This window comes from Myotis yumanensis, unplaced genomic scaffold (assembly GCF_028538775.1).
Source record: "Myotis yumanensis isolate MYYU_CA2020_CCGP unplaced genomic scaffold, mMyoYum1.0.hap1 SCAF_13, whole genome shotgun sequence".
In the NCBI taxonomy this organism is placed as follows: Eukaryota; Metazoa; Chordata; class Mammalia; order Chiroptera; family Vespertilionidae; genus Myotis; species Myotis yumanensis.
The window spans coordinates 56,429,078-56,456,375 of record NW_027223764.1 but is presented as its reverse complement, the minus strand read 5'-3'; the positions used below and the strand labels follow the sequence as shown (position 1 = coordinate 56,456,375).

The following is a 27,298-nucleotide window of genomic DNA, read 5'->3' as shown; positions in this document are numbered from 1 at the left end:
CAGTTTCCTGAGAGAGAGGGGGTGGGAACCCTCAAACCTCACGCACAGGTTTCCTTAGTTCTTCATGTTGAAAGGAGAAAGGAAGGCCGGGCCCCAGGGGTAGACCTTGCTACGTTGCACTCATGGGTGTGCAAATCTGGAGAGCAGACACCACCCTGCCTCAGTTTCCCCAGGCAGCTTTTTCCACAGATCAATGGGACAGAAAAATCTGCAGGCACCGGAAGAGGTTGGTGGTATGAAATATGCACAAGGAAAGACCCTTAAATAAAATAGAGTCAAAAGCTTTGCTCCAAAAGAAACAGCAATCCTAAATGACTCACTAGATCAGATGGACCTAATTGACATCTTCAGAACATTTCACCCCAAAGCCATGAAATATATGTTCTTCTCAAGTGCTCATGGGACATATTCAAAAATAGACCACATATTGGATCACAAACAAAGTCTCCCCAAATTCAAGAAGATTGAAAGCATACCAAGCATCTCATCAGACCACAAGGGCATAATATTAGAAATAAACTACAATAAAAACAACTCAAAATACTCAAACACTTGGAAGCTGAATAGCATGTTATTAAATATTGATTGGGTTACCAATGAGATCAAAGAAGAAATTAAAAACATCCTGGAAACTAATGACAATGAAAACACAACAATCCAAAACCTATGAGACACAATGAAAGCAGTCCTGAGAGGGAAGTTTATAGCTCTACAGGCCTATTTCAACAAACAAGAAAAAATGGTAGTAAATCATCTAAATCTACATCTCAAAGAATTAGAAAGAGAGCAACAAGAAAAGCCCAGAGTGAGCAGAAGGAAGGAGATAATAAAGATTAGAGCAGAAATCAATGAAATAGAGACCAAAAAAAACAATACAGAAAATCAATGAAACCAAGAGCTGGTTCTTTGAAAGGATAAACAAGATTGACAAACCCCTAGCCAGGCTCACCAAGAAGCAAAGAGAGAGGTCCCAAATAAACCAAATCAGAAACGATAGAGGCAAAATAACAACAGACCCCACAGAAATACAAATGATTGTTAAACAATACTACGGACAACTCTACTCCAACAAACTAGACAACCTGGAGGAAATGGACACATTCCTAGAAAAATACAACATTCCAAAACTCAATCAGGAAGAATCTAAAAATCTCAACAGGCCAATAACTATGGAAGAAATTGAAGCAGTCATCAAAAAGCTTCCAGCAAACAAAAGCCCAGAACTAGACGGCTTCACAGGGGAATTTTACCAAACATTCAAGGAAGAACTAAAACCTATCCTCCTCAGACTACTACAAAAAATTCAAGAGGAAGGAACACTTCCAAGCTCATTCTATGAAGCCAGCATCATCCTAATACCAAAACCAGGTAAAGACAACACAATGAAAGAGAATTACAGGCCAATATCCCTCATGAACATAGATGCCAAAATCCTCAACAAAATCTTAGCAAATCGGATCCAGCAGTACATCAGAAAGATCATACACCATGACCAAGTAGGATTTATCCCAGGGATGCAAGGATGGTACAATATCCGCAAATCAATAAACGTGATATATCACATAAACAAATTGAAAGAAAAAAAAACACATAGTCATATCAATTGATGCAGAAAAAGCGTTTGACAAAATTCAACACCCATTTTTGATAAAAAATCTCAGCAAGGTGGGAATAGAAGGATCATACCTCAACATAATAAAAGCCATGTATGACAAACCCACAGCCAACATCATACTCAATGGACAAAAACTAACACCATTTCCCCTAAGAACAGGGACAAGACAGGGATGCCCACTCTCACCACTCCTGTTTGACATAGTCCTGGAAGTATTATCCATTGCAATTAGACAAGAAGAAGAAATAAAAGGCATCCAAATTGGAAAAGAAGAAGTAAAACTGTCCTTATTTGCAGATGACATGATATTATACATAAAAAACCCTAAAGACTCCATCAAAAAACTATTAGACTTAATAAATGAATTCAGCAATGTAGCAGGATACAAAATTAACGCCAAGAAATCTATGGCGTATCTATACACCAATAGTAAACTTACAGAAAGAGAGACTAAAAAAACAATCCCCTTTACCATCGCACCAAAAAAATTAAGCTACCTAGGAATAAACTTAACTAAAGAGGTAAAAAACCTCTACTCAGAAAACTACAGGACGTTGAAAAAAGAGATAGAAGAAGACATAAATAGATAGAAGAACATACCATGTTCTTGGATTGGTAGAATCAACATCATTAAAATGTCCATACTACCCAAAGCAATCTATAAATTCAATGCACTTCCCATTAAAATACCAACGGCATATTTCACAGACCTAGAACGAACTCTCCAAAAAATCATCTGGAATAAAAAAAGACCCCGAATAGCTGCAGCGATCCTGAGAAAGAACAAAGTAGGTGGGATCTCAATACCAGAAATCAAGCTGTATTACAAAGCCACTGTTCTCAAAACTGCCTGGTACTGGCACAAGAACAGACATATAGATCAATGGAATAGAACAGAGAGCCCAGAAATCGGCCCGAACCAATATGCTCAATTAATATTTGACAAAGGAGGCAAGAACATACAATGGAGTCAAGATAGTCTCTTCAATAAATGGTGTTGTGAAAATTGGACAGATATATGCAAAAAAATGAAACTAGACCACCAACTTACACCATACACAAAATAAACTCAAAATGGATAAAGGACTTAAATGTACGACAGGAAACCATAAAAATTCTAGAAGAATCCAAAGGCAACAAAATCTCAGACATATGCCAAAGCAATCTCTTCACTGATACAGCCCCTAGGGCACTTGAAACTAAAGAGAAAATGAACAAATGGGACTACATCAAAATAAAAAGCTTCTGCACAGCAAAAGAAACCATCAACAAAACAACAAGAAAACCCACTACATGGGAGAACATATTTGCCAATGTCATATCTGATAAGGGCCTAATCTCCAAAATTTATAGGGAACTCATACAACTTAACAAAAGGAAGATAAACAATCCAATCAAAAAATGGGCAAAGGATCTAAATAGACACCTTTCAAAAGAGAACATTCAGAAAGCCAAGAGACATATGAAAACATGCTCAAAGTCACTAATCATCCAAGAGATGCAAATCAAAACAACAATGAGGTGCCATCTCACACCTGTCAGACTGCCTATCATCAACAAATCAACAAACGACAAGTGCTGGAGAGGATGTGGAGAAAAAGGAACACTCGTGCACTGCTGGTGGGAATGCAGACTGGTGCAGCCACTATGGAAGACAGTATGGAGTTTCCTCAAAAAACTAAAAATGGAACTCCCATTTGACCCCGTGATCCCACTTCTAGGAATATATCCCAAGAAACCAGAAACACCAATCAGAAAGGATATATGCACCCCTATATGTTCATAGCAGCACAATTCACCATAGCTAAGATCTGGAAACAGCCTAAGTGCCCATCAGTAGATGAATGGATTAGAAAACTGTGGTACATCTACACAATGGAATACTATGCTGTTGTAAAAGAGAAGGAATTCTTACCATTTGCAACAGCTTGGATGGAACTGGAGAGCATTATGCTAAGTGAAATAAGCCAGTCAATGAAGGAAAAATACCACATGATCTCACTCATTCATGGATAATAAAGACCATTATAAACTTATGAACAATAATAGATACAGAGGCAGAGCTGCCTCACACAGATTGTCAAACTGCAGCGGGAAGGCCGGGGAGGGTTGGGGGGCAGGAGGGAGGGGGGTAAGAGATCAACTGAAGGACTTGTATGCATGCATATAAGCATAACTAATGGAGATAAGACACTGGGGGGTAGGGGAGGCCAGGGGATTGTCAAGGGCGGGGGAAAAAAGGAGACATATGTAATACTCTTTGTAATACTTTAAGCAATAAAACAATAAAAAAATAAAAATAAATTTAAAAAAAAAGCTTTGCTCCAAATTTTAAAACTTGATATACTCAGTTCCCTGGCCCTCCTTATTCAGTGGAAGAACTGCATGTGGCTGCCCCACCACGTATAGCTGGGACGACATTCCCAGGGAAGGCAACCGCTGCCGAGACAGACCCTGATCCGGCACAGAGATTTGCCTGGTTCCTGGGCTCTCTCCCGCGCCTCTGAGACGCAGGCCAAAGGCCGCCTCTCCTGGGGCTCGAACAAAGCCTGTGAGTGAGGACGGCCGGCCAGCTCTGATGGGCAGCGGAGGAGGAACGGAAATGCCCGAGCTCTGTCTATTTCAAGTCCTTCTTTCCTTTTGCATTCACTCTAAGACAAATTCTAAAACACAAACCCAAAGAGCAAACATAAGACATATTAACAGACTTCCCATGGCAACAAGGCCGTTGGAAATGCAATCAGCTACAGAATACAGGCCGCGCGTCCCCAAACAGCAGTTAAGGAACTTTGAAACTTAGGGCTTGGTAACTGGCCCTCTCCAAATACGACTCCAGGATCGGTCTGTATTTTTGCTTGCTATCACCTCCCACTCCTTGTTGCTATTAATTAAAACGGCATTTTACCAAAGTGTTTAGCTCACGCATTCATTCTTCTATCCATAGGAACTGTGGCGCTCCGTGTGCTGTCGGCGTGAGGATGCAGGCAGGGAGAACCCAGCACAGTCTCGGGAGTAACTCCCTGGCCAGGCCCACATGCCAACCGTTCCTTTCATCACTGTCCACCCTGGCCCAGACCGACCACAAACATGCACCCAACTCCATCAAATCATTTGCAAACTCCTCTCCTCCCCAGCCCACACCTTTGCTCAGGCTATTTGGTCTCCTGATACAGCATGGCCCCTCACTGTCACCTGAAGCCCCAGCAGAAGCCCACATCCTCCCAGGTGCCCTGTCATATCCCTCCCCAGGAATACTCCTGTCTCTCTCTTACTCCCACGCCAGAGTGACCTTCGTGTGTGGCCCCCTTGCACTCTCGTTTTTTATTAGCCACCTCGATTCTGTCTATCAGATCTATACCCACATCTACACACGTCTCCTCCCCTAGACTATGAGGCTGGGGCCCCGGGAGAGTGCAAATCAATCGGGCAGATTACCCATCTGCTCGGTTTGCATTTTCAGTCTCTTCAATGCCCAGACTGTGGCTGTCGGAATGAGTGTAGGTACAATGAAGAATTGTTTTAAGTGGTGTTTAAATTACACTCCAGTTGTCAATTTGTTCCCTTTGAGTATCCGGACCTGTTGACACTTTAAATATCATGTGTGCTTGTTTAATTAAGAAGTAGCACTCAATGCTTAGTTAATCTCATCCCTAATTATCTTTTCCACATCTCCGGAGAAAAAGGAATTATTTCATTTCTTCCACTGAAACTTGAAACATTGGTTCCCGGTGGTAGCACTTTGAGATCCAGTGACTAAGTCCCCTCTCACTTTACGTTATTCTTTCATCTTTGCCCCCAGATGCTTCTAGGTACACACTTCCACTTGCTTGGTGGACTCCTCACATTTAGAGATGACTTAGATGATCCTAAGTCAAACAACAGTCTGGCTCATTGGACTGTGCTGTGTGGGTTAGATGGGAAGCTGACTCGACTGCAGGAGTGAGCCTGTGCAAATCGCTCCCATCACAGCTCTGTCACCGAGAGGGAGCGGCTCCACTTCCCAGCACCGACTGCATCTGAGTCTGGGGGCGGCTGGGCTGACGGGCCACGGAGGGTGATTTTTTCATGACGTCTGCTGATGCCCTAACAGCAGAAGCCAAAAATGAACAGCATGGCCAGGTCACTCCTGTGCACCCCGGAGGCTGTGCTTCCTGGTGAGAGGGCCGGGCCAGCCCTCAGGCTCAGTGCCTAAAACTGGTCCATCTAAACCCTCAGTGACGGCAAAGACCACGTGGCACCTGGAGCCTGCCCTCCACCGGGAGCCCTCAGGCTCCCTCCCATCCCCACCCAGCTGCCCTCTGGCTTAGAACAGGACCTGCATGTCCTGGGAGGGACCAGGCCAGATCAGTGTCCACGCAGGACACATGTGGGCATCACAGGGATAGCAGGCAGGACGGAGAAGGCATACAGGCTGTGAGGCCCCCACTGTGTGGGAGCAGGGGCCGAAAGGGAGATGGAGGGATTACTGAAGAACAGAGACAACACACAACCAGAAGTGCCTGGCTGCGGGGACAGGGACAGAGGCGGTAAGTGCATGTGGAGGCAATGGGACCCTGATGTCCGGGTGATGGGAAGAGGCAGCTAATCTATTAACTGCACACAACAGAGGCACAGCAGTGACCGGCCAACCCTGAGTGTGGGGAACAAATGCAGGGGCAGACGTGCCTTGGCAGCGACAGGGACAACGAACATCTTCCAAAAGTATCATTAATTGCAAAAAAAATTACCAACACTAGTGAAACATTATTTTGCACTTATTGGAGAGGTTTGGGCCCTCTACAGATCAAATCTTCACCTCATTTCAAAAGTGACCTTGGGCCCAGCTGGTGTGGTTCAGTGGTTGAGAATCGACCCACGCACATACCCAGGTTGTGGGCTTGATCCCCAGTGCAGGGTGTGCAGAAGGCAGCCAGTCAATGTTTCTCGTCGATGTTTCTATCTCTCTCTCTCCCTTCCTCTTTTTCTAAAAGTCAATAAAAAAAAAGAAGAAGAAAACAGAAAAAAAAATATTTAAAAAAGAAAAGTGACCTTGAAATTCACCCAAAAGAGAACAGCTCACCTCAGTCTCTGGGGACGTATCAAGCTTGCAGATTCTAGGACAGAAATCTATAATAATAAAAGCGCAATATGCTAATTAGACAGAAGGTCCTTCCTTCTGGACAAAGCCGCAGTGGGTGGGGACTGCGGCAGAGGCGGCAGAGGTGGCAGAGGACCCCCGGGGTTGGGGTCGGGGCCAAGGCCCTTGCATGAATTTCATGCATCGGGCCCTCCAGTACTATATGAAAAAGCAAAACCCGTAGCTACTTCGTTTGGTTTAAGGCCATCAAGAACCAAGAACACGTGGACATTTCTGCACTAGTCTATCTATTATATCTTCAATCCAAACAGGGGACACCCCCAAAATAAACAAGTCACCCCTGAGAACAGGTCCTGTGAGCAACTTTGTCTCCTATTGGAAAATACCCAAATGTCTGCTCACCCTCCCTCCATTTCCACCCCAACTGCCTTATCCCCCAGCACTAGCCCTGCTATGCCTCAGGCACGGCTGCAGACCTCCCGCCATTCCTGGGGCTGGTGGGTTCCCCTGCAGCTCACCTGCTCATGATGACTGAGCGACAAGCGGTTACCTCGGAATGGTTGTCACTGGAGCAGTGGGCACAGGGCTCCCGGGCAACTGCCGTGGAAGTGGGTACGCCTCCTTCCCGCCCAGAACTGCACTCCTCCAGACCACGTGCACACTCACTCCTCCAGACCACGTGCACACTCACTCCTCCAGACAATGTGCACACTGAACTCTTCTGGACCACGTGCACACTCAGTCCTCCAGATCACGTGCACACTGACCTCCTCCAGACCACCTGCACACTCACTCCTCCAGACCACCTGCACACTCACTCCTCCAGACCACGTGCACACTCACCCCTCCAGACCACGTGCACACTCACTCCTCCAGACAATGTGCACACTGAACTCTTCTGGACCACGTGCACACTCACTCCCCCAGACCATGTGCACACTCAGTCCTCCAGACCACGTGCACACTTACTCCCCCAGACCACGTGCACACTCACTCCTCCAGACCACGTGCACACTGACCTCCTCTGATTGTGTGCACACTCACTCCTCTGGACTGTGTGCACACTCACCTTTCCGTACCATGCGCACACCGACCTCCTCTGGACCACGTGCACACTGACCTCCGGATCCTGGGAAGAGCTGCTGCAGCCTCACCCGTCAGCACTGCTCTTCCACTGAGGACACCGGCCTTCTCTAGACAGCCAACAGGCTGGCCTGGAGGAACCCATTCCCGAGCCCAAGCCAAGCTGGCTCCTCCTGCTGCCCCGAATGTTGGTATTTCCCAAGACGCCATCCTTGGCCCCCGCCCACCGGCGGTCTCACCCACCCCCTGGCTTCACCTGCCTGACTTAGAAATCAGGGCCCAGCAGCCAGAGCGGCCAGATCGTCGCCTCCATGTGTCCATGTACCTGCCATTGTGCAGCATGAACTGCCACCATGTCACTCTCAACCCTGAACCCCCCTGCGGAGCGGTCTATCCCATGCCGTCCCTCTGTCAGCTGTGGGCACCGCCCTGCACGTACTTACTGAGTTAGACCCCTGGGAGCCCCCCAGTCTCTCTCCCTTGCCCACATCCAGCCACTTCTGAAGTCTTCTCATTTGACCTCTTACTGACTCTCCATTTCTACTTCTAAGTTTAGTCTTCCATCTTCAAGCCTGAACAACTACAAAAGACACTCCCTCCTCACCCTCTAGTCTGCTCCTCGAAATCCATGTCCCAAGCAGCCAACAGACGGATCCAGCAAAAGACTCTAGATGCTTCCCAGGCTCCCCAGGGCCTAACGCAGGGATTCCTTAAACTTCCCAGTGATCCAATCACCTGGACTGCGTGTTCAATATTCTAATGCCATCCCAGACCGACCAGTCTCTCCTGGCGAGGCCTGGGGGTCCTCCTGTCAGCAGTGGTCCTGCTGATAGGCATTAGGAGGCACAGGTGAGACTACTGCCCTACAAAGTCAAATGTAAATCCCTTACCTTGGGTCCAAGCTCTTCCACCACCAGGCCTGCCTCTTTCCCCTACTCAGATCTCGCTGCCCCTGGCTCCCAGCTTAGGCTGCAGGGGCCCTGACCCACTGCTGTAGGGCCTCGCTTTCCACCCCATGCCCCGCTGAATCCCAGTGTCAGCAGAAGCACTGCCTTCTCCCTCATCCCAGGAGGATGGATCCCACAAGGCCCCGTTTGCTCCCTTATCATTGCACTTACACTCTAACATCATGTCTGTTTGTGTATCTGCCACCCCTGTGGAGAGATCCCAGGCATGTGTCCCCAAGTTTCCAGCATATGAGGGCCTAGCGCAGAGCAGGCTCAATAGGTGCCCACTGAGTGAGGCGGAGAGTGAATCCACCAGGCACTGCTGAGCCCTGCAGCCAATATTATCTCCAACACAATTTCTTCCCTGAGCCCAGCACGGCTCCTCGGCTGAACTTACCATGTCTCCGAAGGCTGCCACTCATTTCCTTATCATCTTTCCCCTCTTCTGTAGTTTGAATCTATCTTTCTGGAAATGAGGTTCCCAAAAGGACTGTGTCGTCTGCATTACAGTCTCACCAGCACAGGACACATGACACAACCGCCTTCCTTCTCAGGGACACCAGGACAATTTGCACGAGGACGGAAACGACAGGCTGTCGTGCTGCCATATCGCATGGCAGACGCACATCTAGTCAGCGCCAACGTCGCCGAAGTCCCTCCCAGGGACAGCCTCCCCTCCCCTTGACTACCCAACAGGGCCCGCGGCCGTTTCCCCCAAACGTCTTACTTTGCCATTTTCCAAATTGAAACTCATTCTGCTATTTCCTGCCTGTATGTCTTACCTCCCTGGATTCATTTCTATTATGTTTCACTCCTCGCTGACATTAAGAACATTTGCCAATTTTGTATTTTCTGTAACGTTCATTAGGGTGCAGTGTGCTCCTTTTTCAATGTCATTGATAAAACAATTAAATGAAATCAAACCCAACACTGACCCTCCTGGCTTCCTCTGGAAACCTCTCCAGAGGCTCCAGCCATGTGTCCCTTAGGACACGTCGGTCCATTTTCTCTGCAGGCTGGGCTTCTCGCTAGGCGACACCGCATGGCACAGCAAGTGAGGACACTGCAGCATCCTTTGCCCTCTCTTCTACTTTGTGTGATAACAGCGACTCTGACAAGCTCATCTGGCATGGCAGCTTCTCTCAAACAAGCCAAGCACCATGTCACTGTCACCTACAGGCTCATATATGTTCATTCTTCATTAATGGCCACTTCATTTTGTGCCAACCAGCACCAGTCGCCTTACAGCCGGGGGCCTTCCCCCCACAATCTCACCCATACTGTACATGGTTTGCAGATAAGCCCCAATTTAATACTTCCTCACTCTTCAAAATCCCCACTTTCCATTCTATTTTAATAATATGTTCTGTTAAAACATAAAATGATAACTTAGGCTGTACCCCAAACTGATACAACCTGCATTTCTTAGCCAGACACTTTCAGGGATGTCACCAGGAAAAAGCTGTAACAAGTTCATTCATTGGTGTAAATTTTTCCCAATAATTTGTTACTTTTTTTGGTCATCACCCACACATACTTAAGACGAACCCCATTTGGGGGGAAACTCAAAATTACAGAGAGCAAAGCAAAGCAAATCGAGCAATGCTGCTGAGCCTAGGTGGCTGTGTTGCCTTGGTCTCGGCTTTTGCTCTGGTGTTTGAATCTACCTGTGGTTGGTGAAGCATGTCACAGGCACAGAACCACTGCCCTGGGCTTCCTCTGGAGCCGCCCGGCGAGGTCCGCAGCGAGGATGTGGCAGGCTGCGGGTTATGCCCAATTCCCCGCATGCCCCTGGTAATGCATCCCTGCCTCTCCCACCCGAAGAGCAAAGCAAAGGGCGAGTGACAGGGACTGGAGTTACAGTAACAGACTTGACCCCAGTAATATACACAGACAACGCTAAGCTGCTCGGCTGTGATCAGCGCTCATGCTGACTGAGTTGTGGCTCTCCAATAATATTCGCCAGTTTAACTCACTCAACTGGCAAGCGAGCCTCCCCAGGATGACCTGTGCAGTGTGGGCTCGCTGCCAGCTCATCCCTCCCGTCCTCAGAGAAGCAGAACTTGTGACCGTCCTTAAATGATCGTTTGCAGGCCAAACAGGACCCAGCTAAGGAAAAGCGAGACGTCCTGGAAATGCAACAAGTGCCAAAGGACTAGGGGCACGCAAGTTTCTTGATTTAAAAAAAAAAAAAAAAAGGAGAAAAGTCGGTTTTAAACTATAGGCTATAGGAATTTTCATCTATCTATGATAGGTTTCTAGAATGGATTGTCCTTATTGTTAAGACTTTAGAGCAGTTTTAGGTTCTGAGCAAAACTGAGGGGAAGGCACAGAGACTTCCCATATGCCCCACTCGGCCTCCCCCGTTATCAGCATCGCCACCAAAGTGGTACAGCCGTTACAGTCAGCGACCCTACACTGACACATCCATGTCGCCCGAAGCCCTAGCTTACATGGGGTCCACTCTTGGTGTTGTAGGCTCTGTGGGTTTGGACAGATATATAACGACATGTGTCCATCTCATGTATCGCACAGAGTGCTTCACCACCCTGAGCCTCTCTGTGCTCCCCACCTAGTCAGCCCTCCCTCTACCTTCTTGGCAAACTCTAATCTTTGCACTGTCTCCAAAGTTTCCCCTTTTCTAGATGCCATAGAGTTGCTATCACACGGTGCGTGGCTTTTCCAGATCAGCTCCTCTCACCTAGTGAGATGCATTGTTTCCTCCATGTCTTTTCATGGCTTAGTAGCTCATTTCCTTAAAATACATTTTTTAATATGTTTTATTGATTTTGTTTTAGAGAGAGAGGACTGGAAGGGGAGAGAAGGAACATGCACAGGACGATGCCCAACCAACTGAGCCACATAGGTGGGGCCAGAATAGATGTTTAAATAAGGACTTCAACAAACTGAAAAAGGAAAAGGTATATTACTAAGAGACACCAAACCCAGTTGCTTTTCTGTTACATTTACTAGTGGGAATCATGAAAAAGTCATGGACACCTCAAAGCTGGCTTTTTAGTAAAGTAACTGACAGTCTCTAACAGTAGCGTATGGGCTAGACAGGGACAAATAGGGTCAACATACAGGCTCAAGTGCTAAAGTTAAAATTCCTAGTGCTTCAACAAGAGGACCGGCCAATGGAATCAGGTTAGAAAAATGAATGAGATATACATTTGCACGTATCATTGAGAAGCAACTGAAAAAAACTCTATCCAAAAAAGTAAGACAACTCATTATGTTACAAATAAAAGTCAAGAACTTTTCTACGGACCAGGAATAACCAATTTAAAAGAGGCATATGTATGTTTGTGTGTGCATGTGTAAGGAGAAGGGATAGATCCTAATTAAAGTATAAAATAAACACAACAAAAATGTTTAAGACTTTTATGAAGAAATCTTTACTTAAAGATATTTTAGCCCTGGCCAGTTTTGTTCAGAGTGTCAGCCCACCGACCAAAAGGTTGAGGGTTTGAATCCCAGTCCTGGGCAGAAGGCAACCAATCAATGTGACACATCAATGTTTCTCTCTCTCTCTCTCTCTCTCTCTCTCTCTCTCTCTCTCTCTCCTGCCCTCCCTCCCTACATCCATCCCTTCCACCCTTTCCAAAAATCAATGGAAAAAATATCCTTGGGTGAGGATTAACAACAACAAAAATAGATACTTAAGGAACACAACAGGGCTGGATAGGAACATTAAAAATCACAAAGATGTATAAGATGTATACATCCACCCAAGGTAATTATAAAAGTCAATTAAATCCTAATAAAATCAAACCCTAATATAATTTTTATAAATAGGTAAAATCACCTGAAGGAAAAATTAAATGTATAAGAATAGGCAAGACATTTATTTAAAGTTTACATTTAAATGTATGGATTCAGCTTATAAAATGTGGCAATTCAAGATAGGGATATTTTATCTGGGCAATAGATAGTGTAGAAATAACAGAATAGCCATTTAGAAACAAAAAGTAAATTAGCTACTCATCTACACTAATAAAAGAGAAACATGGTAATTAGCGTATGACCGCTACCCTTCCCATTGGCTAATCAGCCAAGATGGCGGCCGGCAGCCATGCACTGAAGCGAACAGGGAGGCTTGCTTGCTCCAGTGATGGCAGACTCCAACGTTCCCCGCCTGAGTTGCCGGCCTCTCAGCTGCAACTCTAAGCAACTATGTTTCAAATATAGAAGCTAAACAAAACCCCAGAAACCGGCTTTCAGTCAGCCGGGCTTCAGCCAGCCGGACCGCAACATTGTATCAATGTTTTCAGCAGTGAGACCTCAGAGCTAAAGCTGGCCCAGAAGAGAAAAAAAGAAAAGAAAAAAAGGAGCGGTTGGGAGCTTCAGTCACCCGCCAGCCTGAAAACGGCCCTCAGCCCCTCAGCCAGACTGGCCAGGCACCCCAGTGGGGACCCCCACCCTGATCCAGGACACCCTTCAGGGCAAACCAGCTGGCCCTCACCCGTGCACCAGGCCTCTATCCTATATAGTAAAAGGGTAATATGCCTCCCAGCACCGGGATCAGCGGAGCCGTGAGGCCTCCTGGCACTGGGATCAGCGTGACAGGGGGCAGCGCCCAAACCTCCTGATCGTCCTGAGGCTCTGTGCCTGATAGGGTGGAGCTCCCCAACCCCCTGATCGCCCTGCGGCTCTGTGTGTGACAGGGTGCGGCGCCCCAACCCCCTGATCGGCCCTGCTCTGTGCATGACAAGGGGTGGCACCGCAACCTCCCCATCGACCCTGCCTTGAGTGTGACAGGGGGCGGTGCCCCAACCCCCCAGTCGGCCCTACCCTGAGCGTGACTGAGGGTGGCATCGCAACCTCCCAATCCGCCCTGCTCTGTGCATGACAGGGGCCGGCGCCCCAACTCCCCAATCGGCCCTGCTCTGAGCCCGACCAGGGGCTACACCTAGGGATTGGGTCTGCCCTCTGCCACCCGGGAGCAGGCCTAAGCCAGCAGGTCATTATCTCTTGAGGGGTCCCAGGCTGAGAGAGGGCACAGGCCAGGCTGGGGGCCTGCCCCCCTCCCCCCACCGAGTGCACAAATTTTTGTGCACCGGGCCTCTAGTCCTATATAATAAAGAGGTAATATGCAAATTGACTGTCACATCCTTGCACAAGATGGCCACTCCCATGTAGTCACAAGATGGCCAGCAGGGGAGGGAGTTGGGGGCAACCAGGCCTGCAGGAGAGGGAGTTGGGGGCGACCAGGCCAGCAGGGGAGGGCAGTTAGGGGTGACCGGGCCGGCAGAAGAGGGCAGTTTGGGGCAACCGGGCCAGCAGGGGAGGGCAGTTGGGGACAATCAGGCTGGCAGGGGAGCAGTTAGGGGTCAATCAGGCTGGCAGGGGAGTGGTTAGGGGGTGATCAGGCTGTCAGGCAGAAGCGGTTAGGGGCAATCAGGCAGGCAGGCAATTAGGCCCACAGGGATCGGGCCTAAACCAGCAGTCGGACATCCCCTGAGGGGTCCCAGATTGGAAAGGGTGCAGGCTGGGCTGAGGGACACCCCCCCCCCCCACAGTGCACGAATTTTGTGCACTGGGCCTCTAGTACCGTATATAAAAATGGATTCTAAATAGATAAAGGAGTAATACTTTCTTTTAATCCTTTACAAACATTAAAGGAAAATATGGAAAACAGTTTTATAAGATTGGGATGGAAAACAATTTTCTAGATAAGATATAAAACCAAGGTACCATGTGCAATTTGTGGAAAATAAATTACATCTCAATTAAAAAATACAACTGGAAAAAAGGAATACCATAAAGAAAAGAAATGGCAACTTTGCATAAATATTCTGAAAATGTAAAATGTCTTATATGGCAAAAACAAAAAATGTCTAAAGGCAAGTAACAAATAGGAAAACAATTTTGCAGCATATGTAACAGCTAACAAATTAATGATCAGAAAAAAACACATAGATGAAGATAGCAACCAATTGAAAAACAGGCAAAGGTTATGGACAGGCAACTCACAGAAGAACATTGTAAACAGTCAATAAACATATGTAGAGATGTACAACCTCACTACTAATTCAATACAATACTTAAAGTTAAATTGTATTGTATTGAATATAATTGAAATTAAGACAATAATAAATACTATTTTCCCATTACTGAGATAAATAATGGAAAAGATTAATAATATCCACTGTTAATGAAGCTTCAGGGAAATAGATCTTATCATGCAATGACGGTCAGAGTGTAAGTCTGTTACGTCTTTCAGAGGGCATCTTGGCATTGTTTATGAAAGATTTACCTACGGGGAGCCTTAGGCCACGCAACCCTCTAACCAGCAGAAACACTTGAACACATATACCAGTATATTCCCTGAAGCACTGCTGGCGTTAATGAAATATTGGAAGTTCCCTAAGATTTTGTCCCTGGGGAATGATGGATGTAGTTTGGTATTCTCTCTCTATGTGATCTCAATTACACAAAAGCACATACAATAAACATCACTAGTGACACTTAGAGCATTAGGTGTGGAGCTGTTAAACTGTATGTGTGTGGGTGTGCATGAATGCCAGCAGGAGAGGGCCCGAAGGAGCTACGCCAGACCGCTGACTACGATCACCGCCGGGCGTTAGGGTGCAAGGAGGGGAAAGACAGACTCTAACATCTTGGCTTTGACATTGTTTCACTCTTTTACATGTATTTTTTTATGTCATCTCTCTGCCACGGCAGCTTACAGAAAAACATTGGTGTGACTACACTATGTTGTGTACACAGCACTAAACACATAAGCTACACATGCCATAGGTGGATGAGGTCTCAACAGGCTGGCACATAATAAGAAGGCCTCGTGGGGGAGGAAGGATGGGCGAGGAACCTTGAATAAGATGTACAACTGGAATAGGCCAAGAGAAAGAGGGGTGAGGTCTCCTGAGAGGGTGGCACTGTCCACCAAGTCAAGAGCATGTCCTTCATTCATCAAGTACTTGTTGAGAGTCAGCTGTACACCAGATATTGTTCCAGGCATTCATAGTCATCATCACCATCATCACCATCATCATCATCCCCCAAAAGTATATATTATGAGGACCAATCCATGGGAAAAGGCACTGTCAATGCTGGTGGGAATAAAAACTCATTAAATACTCTAGAGGTCAATTCAATGCTTTAAATTGTATGCGATTTTAAATTGAGTATACCACTGGCCCCTGCAACCTTATTCCTGGGACTTCATTCTAAGGACAGGGACATTAGTGAAGATTTACTGACAAGGAATTAGAACCACGTAGTAACAGTAATGAGGGGGCTACATTGTGGTCCATCCACGTTATGGAACATTGTTCCACCATGAACATGATGCTGTGGCAGCACATTTAACAACACAGGAAGATGTGCACACTGTTTAGTCATGTAAGAAAAGCCAGTCTCCAGACGGTATTTATGGAATGAGAGGAATTAGGTTTTTAATTTTTATTTACATAAAAATGTCTGAAAGGATTTACAATGAAATGTTCAGTTATGCCGGGTGGAGATACTGCAAGTCATTTCCGTATTTGTCCATGTTTTCTCTAATTCAGCTACATTATGTTTGCAATAGAAAACAGCCAGAATGTGGAAATCCGGGTGAGGAATAAGAGGCAGCTCGAGTCTGACCCTGCTCTGTGCCAAGGACCAGCCCGTAAGTGCATCAGCATGAGTCAGCCTGGGTCGCAGGGCGCGCTGGGCAGAGACCGCCCATGGGCCTGGCTGCGAGCTCACAGGGCCAACCTCAGTGAGGAACACAGCAAGGACAGTCCGCGGTCCAGGGCAGGGGCACGGGGTGGGGGGGGGGGCGGGGAATAGGGTTAGAAAGGATCCCAGGAAAGCTCCCCCGTGGGCGAGTGGAAGCCCATAAGAAGGAGGAGCGCAGAGTGAGCACTTAGGAAGCAGGGGCTCCAGGGCCCAGGGCAAAGGCGCTCAATCCGGAACCGCTGCTGAGCATCTCTATTTAATATTCTGATTGGACGTCTTTGCCCACAGGACTTTTTACTGTGTTGTTTGTGTCGCTCTTGTTTTCCATGTAGCGACCACTGAGGCGCAGACGCAGGAAAACTAGGCCCCTGGCGATGAGGGAGGCGTGGGCCTGGGGAAGGCACCCCAGGAGGCTGGGCGCAGCCCTGTGTCCGCCTGCATCCGGCAGCCTGGCACCCACAGCCTGTGGACCCACCGGCCTAAGCGAGGAATGGCTTTCAGGCCTCCCCTTGGGTTACCTCTCTCTGACCCCTAGCATAGACCCGGAAGCCCACAAGGACCGAGGACCCTTCTAGAAGTGCGGGCATTGCTTCCTAAGGGTTTTAACTTTCTCACCAGAAACCCGCCCAGAGGCTGAGGAACCATGAGGACCCACGGGGAACCCAGAACCGTGGGAACAGGAAGCTTGACGCAGAGCAGACAGGGCGAGGCCCAGCTGCTGGAGAGTTAGAACCACGTTGTCGGGAGAGCGAGGCGGGGGTGGGGGCCTGAGGCCCAGACAGAGACCAAGGGAAGAGGAAGAAGAAAGGAGACAGTGAGCATGGAGGGAGGCGGGAGGGGAGAGGGGAGAGAGAAGAGGGAGTCGCAGATGGGAGGGGAAGAAGAGTGAGAAGAGAGAGGGCTTTTGGAGAAGGGGAGGAGGACCAGGACAGTGGAGGGGGGTGGAGGAAAGGAGAAGGGAATAAAGTGGGAGGAGAAGGAGAGGGGCAGCTTTTCAACTCCAGGGCATCGCTACAAACTGCCTCTGGTTTGGAGCAAGTACACACAGCTGTTGTGGGAGAACCCACCCAACTCCGAGTAGATTCAGGTGAATGAGGGAGAGGGCTGCTCTCCCCTCCCCCCAGCTGTTCTGTGGGGAACCTGGTTTCTGCTCTGACTGGCAGAGCCCTCGCTGTGAGAAACGGATGCGGCCCAGAATGCACTGTGACCCCAAACCGAACACACAGACCTGCTTCCCAGCCAAGCAGTCAGACTGGGTTCCCTCAGCCTTCGGTCATCTGAGGTATTTTTCTGCTTTCCGTGCCAAAGTATATATTTATACTAAGATCACTTATTCTTTTGAATTAATTTGCTTAAAAAGAAAAAGTGCTCAACATTTTAGATAATATATCCTTCTGTGCCTAAGAACAGTACAATAAGCAAAGTTTCAGGACTAAGTTGGGCTGCTCAAAGGCTCTCCAGGTAAACTATTCACTTTAACGTATCCCTTGTTTGTGCGCTACAAACACCTTTCATGCTGTTTTATCCCTTGAAAAAAGCTCATGAAAACATCACTAATGCCTCTGACATTGTGTTACATGTATACAATAAAGTCCGATTCTTTCTCGTATTTGGGACTACCCGCTTTATGGCGAACAAACTCAAAGCAACCCAAGTCTATTAAAATGGTGGCGGGTGCCTCGTTGAATAGAACATTTGTGATAAAACATGATAGCCCTCCAATATGGCACTTGGTAGCGAAAACGTTCCGGAATGTGGCCACACCTCCCATCCGTCTCCGGAGGGGAGGGCTATGCTGTCCTTTGCCCACCGTCCATGACTTTCTCGGGAGCCCTGCAGCCTGAGCCTTGGAGCAGTTCCTTTGGGGAACGGATCAGAGCCACCAGTCTCCCTGCCCCGAGGCCTGAACTGACCGGGGACCTCCCACTGCTGCCTCCCCCGGGATGCCTGGCCCACGGCCAAAGCAGCCACGCTGCCAGGCCTGAGCGCAAGCGAGGCGTCCACCAGTCCCATCTTTCAAATGTGAAGGAGGCTGTGCTCAGAGGGTGGCTGGGCTGCACGGGGCCAGGCTCTGGCTCCTTCCTGTGCTTGCTTCCTTGTCTGCATACAGCTCAGCCCCCATCCACAGAGAGACCTGCCTCACCCCGCCTGGCTCCTGTGGCGAGGCCCTGAAACTGAGATGTGTCCCTGTGGCGAGGCCCTGAGACTGAGATGTGTCCCTGTGGCGAGGCCCTGAGACTGAGATGTGTCCCTGGGGCGAGGCCCTGAGGCTGAGATGTGTCCCTGGGGTGAGGCCCTGAGACTGAGATGTGTCCCTGGGGTGAGGCCCTGAGACTGAGATGTGTCCCTGGGGCGAGGCCCTGAGGCTGAGATGTGTCCCTGGGGCGAGGCCCTGAGACTGAGATGTGTCCCTGGGGTGAGGCCCTGAGGCTGAGATGGGCCAGCAGAGCCCCCGAGGCCCTGCCTGGCTCTGAGAGGACGGCGGACCTGTTCCCAGGCCTCTCCAGGAGGCGGACTGCTTACCTCTCAGTTCTGTCTCTGAGGAGCTGTTGGACAAGATCGTCCACCCTTTCCTTTGCTGGATGATTTCCTGGACTTTGCAGACATAGTGCCCTTGATCCGCTGGCCGCAGGGTCAGAACAGAGAGCGAGTAATTGTGGAGCCTCCCTTGCCTCTGCTCCCGGAGGCGCAGCCGCTGCTGGTAGGAGCTGTTGTGGAACCTCCCGTAGTACTTCACCGCCCCGTGCTTGCTGCTCCTCACCATCAAGGCCACCTTGGAGTTGGGGCGCCCAAAAAACCAGCGCACGGCCAGCAAGCTGTTCCCCCACCTCTTCTGGGAGACGTGGCAGAGGAGAGTGGCGTTGTCCCCCTCCAGGAAGTCAGCCACGGGCCCCGGGGACACGGTCACGTTGAGGGCCCCACAGATGTCTGCAGAGAAAAAGGAAGGAGGACGGTGAGGAAGGCCCTGGCCTCCACAGGGGACACAGCGCCCTTCACTCCAGGTGGAAGCTGCAGGAGTGAGGCTGCCCACCCTCCCTGCTCCCTCGGCCTCAGGGGGCGGGGCTTCTTTTGGGGGAGCCTCTGTGGGAGCCCATGTATTTTTTATTTTATTTAATTAGTTGCTGATGTGTAACATTTAGAATTTTTCACATAAAATTTGGATTTTTAGAATCTCTTAAAAATGTCCAGCCGCCTCCCCAAGCTGCTTGGACCCGTTCGCTGCCGGCCTGGGTGGGCGCCGCTGCGGGCGGGAACTGCCTCTCGGGGGGCACCGTCCCTGGTTCAGCTGCTCCCGCTGTCACCAGGCCGCCAGCAGGCCAGCAGCACCCGTGGTGTTAGACCCACGCCCGCAGCTACAGCTGCCAGCTTCTCCGTTTCCGGCTCTAAGTCTCTTGGACTCAACTCAGAGCCAAAGTGTAGCAAAAAGACCGAACCAGGAACAGGGGGTGAGAGACACTCCCAATCCCCCCCCAAAAAACGCTCGCCCCGCCAGACTCAGGCTCCGCCTACTTGGTGTCTTTGGCTCCTTCTTAGACCCCCAAGAGCGGCCTTTTTGGATTGTGCAGGGCGACCACTGGGCTGCCCTGGAGCCACGGGCGCCGCCTCTGCAGCAGAACCAGAGACACAGGAGGCCCAGCACCTCCCACTGCCAGCAGGACTGCTTCTCACAGGAGCCACTCCTCGCCCCGCACAGCCCAGCACACAGCTCGGGACGCCCATTCCCTGCCCACCCCACGGCACAAGCAGGCGCACCAGGCCTCCCACACCACTGTGGCTCCAGATGCCATCTGGTCACCGGAGGTCAGAGGCAGCAGAAGCTCTGGCCCGTCAGTGCTGCACGTGGGCAAGGAGGAAGGAGGACACGATCAGAGACCTGACTCTCACTGCGCAGGGGCTGGGAAACGGGCAAGGGGTGGGGGAGGGGCATAAAAACATTCTTCATTGTGTAAACCAGCCAATCAGTTCACCCTCTTGTATGGTTTCTACTATTGATTTAACAAACTGAACACCCTGAGAGCCATGACTTGAAGATCAATGTGCTTTAATTTTCTCTCTCACCTCTTAGAAGTCAGACCCACCCGGACACTCGGGGATGCTTAGTGTAATCACAGCACAGCGTGCCTTTGCCATATAAGCAACATGCACAGGCACAGGGGTCGGGACACACATCGCGGGGGTCGCCATTCAGCCTGCCACACCACGACAGTGTCTTTTACCTTAAAAACAGATGGAAGTAAATTCAAAAGAAAAGGGTTGATGCTGGCTGGACTCTAAGTCGCTGTGGACGAGAATGAGGTCCCCTGTGTCTGCAGCGACAGGGACACAGCCGGCCCAGGGAGCTGCGGGATGCAGGAAGGCAGGCCCTGGGAGGATCTCTAACAATCAGTGTCCACACGAGTCACCGCGCAGGACCGGGAGGAACTGTCCCACATCTCCCCTGCAGCTCACCCACCGGCCTGCACCTGGCCCGTGCGCCCAATTAAACTGGTCCAGACACATTTCCCCTGCTGCAGAGGCCCTGTCTACAGGGCCGTATGGTGGGAGTTCCCATGGAGCACAACACAGCCAGATCACTTGGCTGACCCACTCCTCGGGGACAGGGTCTCCCAGGCAGAGAGCAGGGGTCTGACCCACTCCATGGGGACAGGGTCTCCCAGGCAGAGAGCCGGGGGGCAGAACCACTCCTCGGGGACAGGGTCTCCCACGCAGAGAGCAGGGGGGCAGACCCACTCCTCGGGGACAGGGTCTCCCAGGCAGAGAGCAGGGGGCTGACCCACTCCATGGGGACGGAGTCTCCCAAGCAGAGAGCAGCAGGGTGCAGCAGCTGGCTTCCAGAACTGAGTGCAACTCCACCCGCCCCCAGGACTGGCTCCCCACTGGAGGCTAGGAGAGCAGAGCGGGGAAGGCAGGAAATTGAAACAATATGGGTGGGATGAGAGCAAGGCTGGGCCCCCACACCCCAGCCTCCTCCTATTAACACTGCATGAAGGAGGGATTATTTATAGTGACCGAAACCAGGAGAATGTGCCAAGTGCTCTGTCCCCACAGGAGGCCAGATTCCATCCTGGAGGCAAACTAGTAACCCTTCCACTCCTGCGGCTCAGGCCAGGGGCCAGCAGCTCCCACTAGAGGCAACAGATGAGCCCTCTTCCCAAGATGAGCCTCCTGTCCCCTTCCCCAGCGCCTCAGCCTTCCTTCACCCCCCTGTTCACACACACACACACACACACACACACACACAGACACTCAGGGCTCCACATGACCCGCCCACTGAAGTGCAAAGATCCCTCTTCTGAGCTGAATGGGTCCCCTCCAAATTCCCATCCTGAACCCCAGCTCCCAGGACCTCAGGGTGTGGCTGTCTGTGGAGACAGGGCCTTTAAAGGGGGGACTGAGGGAAATGAGGCCGTGAGGGTGGACTCTAACCCAACATGACCAGTGTCCTCGCAGGAAGAGGACGCCAGGACACAGACACACGGAGGGCAGATCAGCAGATCATGTGAAAAGAGAGAGAGCGCACCATACACAAGCCAGGGGACGGGCCTCTGAAGAAACCAGCTCTGCAGCACCTCACCCTCGCCCTCAGCGTCCGGCCTCCAGACCTGCAAACCCATTCTTCGGGGAGCCTTCAGACCAGTGGGGAAGGCAGCTGGTCATCAGGAAAAAGACACAGGACTATGGAGAGACACACAGTATCACACACTGCAGAGAAAATATGACGGGCTCCCACAAATCAGGGCAGGATCCTGATCTAGTTCACCGGTCAGGGAGGGGACCCGGGGGAGGTGTTCATAGCTGAAGGATGAGTTGTACTTTAGGACATAAAATTCAGGGCAGCAGAAGAAATGGCCTTCCTGGGAGAGAGTCGCACCTGTGCAAAGGCCCTGAGGCAGGGGCACCAGATGCAAGGGGAAACGGAGAGACCAGCCCCTACGAAGCCACCTCAGTCTGCAGAGGTTTCAGGAAAGGACTTCCCATGGCACTCAGGGCTCCAAGGCCAGCTCTTAAAGGAGGAATAGGACAGTGTGGACAGGAAAGAGACTGGCCCAAAACAAGGGGCAGGATACTGCTGCAGGCAACCTCATTCCTTCGGTAAGCACAGGCTCTGTGCTTGGGAGCCTGGGCGCCCCATGTGAGCTGGGCATCGGGCTGCTCATGGACCCAAGCCTCCCTAGTGGCTGGGGGGCTGGGCGGAGAGCCAGGGGTTGGCATTCAACAAAGCCAAGTTGGAAACCTGGTTCTATTAGGAGTTAAGGCCCTCAGACCCTCAGTTTCTTCATCTGAAAAATGGGAAGATAATTCCAATGGGAGGATAACTGTAAAATACCCATAACAGTTTCTGTGCCCTGAGGACCGAGCAGGTGGGGACATAGTAAGTGAACGCACACTGAGTAGGGAGGCTCCCTGGGTATGTGCCCTGCAGTCACACACAGCCCTGTGCTGGGAAGGACCCCACGTGGGTTAATCTCTTCTGTCATTCTTTGGAAGTTTTAACAACTTTTGAGTAAGGGGCCCCACATTTTCATTTTGCACTGGATCCCACAAATTAGATATCTGGTTTTGACGGTGAGCAAGAGATCTAATTCCTGTGGATGAGACGGATGGGAGCTAAGCCTCTTGTTCCCATTGGATAATGTTTTCTAATGGCTCAGAAAACAGCCTCAGAGGACATCAGTGTAGTCACACAGTACCCAACCTACGCAGCCAGCACATACCCTGTCCTCGCCAGGGGAGGATGGCAGCGTCCAGACCCAGGGAGCGCGGGACTTGTGATGGAAATAAGGCGCCGGCCTTGACTGGGAGGCAGAGGTGGACACAGCCTGAGGCCTCTCCCCGGACCTGGCCAGGGATGTGCTGGTGGCTCTGTGCCCCACACTTCTTTTCTGTCCTGAGGAGCCAGCCCCACTCACTTCAGTGAGCCAGGAGCCCCTATGTCTCTAAGGAATGCAAATGGTGTGTACCTCTCAGCAGCCAACATCTCATTCTTACTGAACAGTTAGTCTGTATTCATAACAAATAAATCTCTGCAGATGCAACTGTATCACTTAAAAGCCCACGGCACCAGGAGCCAGCACTCGTCAGCCCAGCACAGACACAGCTGGCATCCGGGACAAGCACACGGCGCGGCCAGGGATGAAGGCTAACATTTGCTGCGTGTGAACCCATGCCCAGTACTGTTCTAAGCACTATAGATGTATTTTCCCAATTTATCCTCATACTATGTTCATCCCCAGTTTACAGACAAGAGGGCTGAGGCCCAGAGGCTAGAAACTCACACCGAAGGTGGGGGAGCTGGAACTCCAACCAGATGGCTTCAGAGCCAACTCTCAGCCACCCCCTGCACTACAGCATGGTGTCCACTAAATACTCCCCTTGGTTAGTTTTCTGTAAAATGAGAGGTGGGGCCAGGTGACTACTAAGGTCCTGCTCTGTCCCAAAATACAGAGAAGTTCAAGGGTGAAGAGTACGTGTAAAGTGGCTCCTCGGGGAAGGTGACAAGGAGTCCTGGGTGAAACACTGAAGAGCAGGCAGCACGTGACGAAGGCCGCACAAGCAGGCGCTGTCACCTTACCTGAGGGACGGCCTCAGCACAGCCCGCGGACTCTGAAGAACCCTGAATCCAGGAGGCCTCCTGGAGCGTGAGGTGTCCTACACCTCGAAGGGCCTTCCTCTGGGGCCTCTCTCTGGTGGCACCGAAGCTTAGGAAGGTGGTGGGGGAGCCCTGGGGACATAGAGCCCTGTGCCCCCTTGTCTCCCGCTGGCTGCTGGGTACTCCAGAGGCCACCTGAGCTGGCCCGGCCCAACCACCCAGTAAAGCCTGCAGCCTCTGTCAGCCAAGACAGTGACAACCCTGGAAGGAGCATTTTCCGCATGCGCATTTCGGGTTCACCTGGAACCCCATTGCTCTGGTAGCCTGGGGCAAGAGTGAGTTTCTTCCCACCACCATGACCCAAGAAGCTCCCAGATCCTGATGGGTGCTAGCTCAAAGGCCCACTCCCCACTTGGTAGCTGGGTCACCCTTGGAAAATACTTAACTCTGAGCATCAGCCTTCTTATTTACAAAACTAGTGGCCCGGTGCATAAATTCATGTACATTGAAAAGAAATTAGAAGAAATATTTTAATATCGCTATTTGCCCTTTCTCTATAATAGGAGTGTCAACCAAATTCATGATCGACAATGACAGATGGAAACACATGTGTGCGATTGGCAACAGCAAGAGCTTTATATGTATCGTGCATGCGCAAGTCAACTTAGCCGTTCGTATACAGTGGGGCCTTGACTTACGAGTGTCCCAACTAACGAGTTTTTCGAGATATGAGCCGTCTCTCGGCCGATTTTTTGCTTTGAGTTGCGAGCTAAAATTCGGGTTACGAGCCAGCTTTAGATACCCCACCAATAGTTGGTGCAGCGAACGTCACAGTGAACGCCACAACATCAGCCCAGCATCATGTGTCTCACTCGTTCACTTTTGATTTGACATACGAGTAATTTGAGTTACGAGCTCCATCACGGAACGAATTAAACTCATAAGTCAAGGCCCCACTGTATATAGAATAAACTTGCTTAATTAAACCTGCTTTCTGATTTAGCTAAACTTCTTCCAGCCCAGTGAAGCACACCAACTTCTCTTTCAGGTAATTGTCAGCAACACAGCAGTAAATATCAACACAAAGCAGATTATCATTGTAGATCACGCAGGGAGAACAAAGGGTAAAATATTTAACTGCAGCAGTGTGTGACTATATTCTGTGCAGTGAGAAAACCTGAAGTAATTTTCAAGGTCCACCATTTCTTACTTCTTTTCAGTCAGGTCAAGTTGCTAAACTTTCTAAATCTCTGTTTTCCGGCTAATGAAAAGAAAATAGGATTCCACGGAGTCTCCTATCTACCTACTCCAGGACTCCTGTGAGGATCAAATAAGATGAGGCACGGGAAAACACTTCACAGACATTTGGTTAAAGTGTGAAATGTTTCCACCTGGCTATAAAGCAAGTCGTGTTCCTGGGCTGAAGAAACTCCAAGGAGGCTAGTCGCTAGGGAGAGGAAGCCGGGCGTTGCTATGTGATGTCATTACCCAGGCGCCATTTCTGGGCTGGGCTGGGCTGAGGGCCCCATTTTGCACCATGGGGTCTTGGCTGCATCGGCTGCGATCAGGTGGGGTGTCACTCTGGGGTGGTGGTGGGGCCTGTGTACCACTTGGGGGAAGCCGAGTATTGCTTTGTGGGTGCCGTTTCTCTGTAAGTGGCCAGTGTGCGTCATGGCAGCTGGTGGTCAGTGCGTGTCATAGCGACTGGTCAGACGGTCAGACACTTAGCATATTAGCCTTTTATATATATAGATCATGGCAACTCAGCTTAGCCAGTATAAGCAGAGTCTAGAGCAGCCGTGAGCAAACTACGGCCCTCGGGCCGGATCCGGCCCATTTGAAATGAATAAAACTAAAAAAAAAAAAAAGACCGTACCCTTTTATGTAATGATGTTTACTTTGAATTTATATTAGTTCACACAAACACTCCATCCATGCTTTTGTTCCGGCCCTCCGGTCCAGTTTAAGAACCCATTGTGGCCCTCGAGTCAAAAAGTTTGCCCACCCCTGGTCTAGAGCCAGGCTTCCTTAGGAGCAGATCCCAGCCCCACAACCCACAAGCCTGTGGCTTAAGGCCAGTCAATGCACAGGCCTGAGCCTCAGTTTCCTCACCTGCAGATTGGGAACAATACCAGCACCTCCCTCAGGGGTCACTGGCAAGTGAGATGGCTAATGTTTGCACCTGGGATGTAAGTCCTGCTCCTGTCCTTGTTACTGGGAAGTGCTGTGAGACTGGGGACTGTGCGGCCACACTTGGCACCCGATAGGTCCCAGAAGACCTGACTGCCAGGCGGTACCGATGTCACCACCTTCCTAGGCAGCAGGGCCCTTCAGCCCCAGGCAGGCAGGGCCCTGAGGGACAGAGAGAAACTTTCTCAGCAACTTAGAAGTGAGGGCAGAAACCGCACAACACACGCCAGCAGCGTGGGCAGAGGCTGCCCTGGGCAGGATGCCTTGTACAGGGGCCCCCTTCATCCAGCAGTGGGTACCTTCCCCCACCAGGCCTGGTCACCGCAAATCGCCCAGGGACGGTCCCCAGCCCCAGCGCCAGCCGGGGACACCCAGCCCCTCCGGCCTGGGCCGCTCGGAAGAGAGTTCAACAAGTTCTGCCCCATCTAACCGGACAACAGTTGTGCGTCCTGACTTTTTGGAGAGAAAGAAAACAAACCAACCAGGGCTCGCGCCTTGTGGCTGGAATCTCCCCCTGAGACCTGGTCCCTTCCTGCTGCTCCAAGCCTCCCAGCAGAGCTGGGGTCCGGCCTCAGAGGATGGGTGGGAGCGCCCTGCGAAAGGGGTGGGGGCGCCCTGCGAAGGGCTTGGGGACAGCGCCATCCCGGCCCCCGGGACCGGAGTCCGAAGGCGCAGCGCCTCCTCCCAGGCCCGAGCCCGAGCCCGGAGCCCCGCCGCCCCAACGCGGGGTCCCCGAACCGCCGCCCGCCCGCCCGCCTGCCCCCGCGCTTACCCGGGGCCGGAGCCCGCGCCAGCAAGGCGGCCGCCGCCAGGGCCAGCAGCCGCATCTCCCCGCCGCCGCCCGCGCTGTGACGCTGAGCCGCCTCCCCGCCCGCCTCACCGCCCTGCCCGCCCCGCGCCCGCCCCCCAGCCCGGCCCCCGGCCCGGCCCGGCCCCGCCCGCCCATGGGCGGGCCGCCCGCTTGGCGGCTTTGGTTATCTGGGGCCCCCCTGCGCAAGGAGCGCCCCCATGATCATTAGCTCATGATCAGTGCATGTCTCATTTTTGCCATTTCACAGATGAGAAAACTGAGGCTCTGAGAGCTGATGCCAGGAAGTTCATAGCTGTAT

General features: G+C 50.6%; 1 protein-coding gene across 1 annotated transcript in view; it reads right to left on the bottom strand.

Annotated features, from left to right (window-relative positions):
• Positions 1 to 27,019, bottom strand: part of VSTM4 (V-set and transmembrane domain containing 4) — a 100,299-nt gene extending 73,280 nt beyond the window's left edge. Inside the window, exons 1-2 of the mRNA XM_070431978.1 lie at positions 26,962 to 27,019; positions 18,932 to 19,336 (exon numbers count right to left, since the gene is read on the bottom strand). Coding sequence (XP_070288079.1) covers positions 18,932 to 19,336; positions 26,962 to 27,016 — 460 coding nt within the window. The 5' untranslated portion in view covers positions 27,017 to 27,019. The remainder of the gene's footprint in view (positions 1 to 18,931; positions 19,337 to 26,961) is intronic.
• Positions 27,020 to 27,298: the final 279 nt, after the last annotated feature.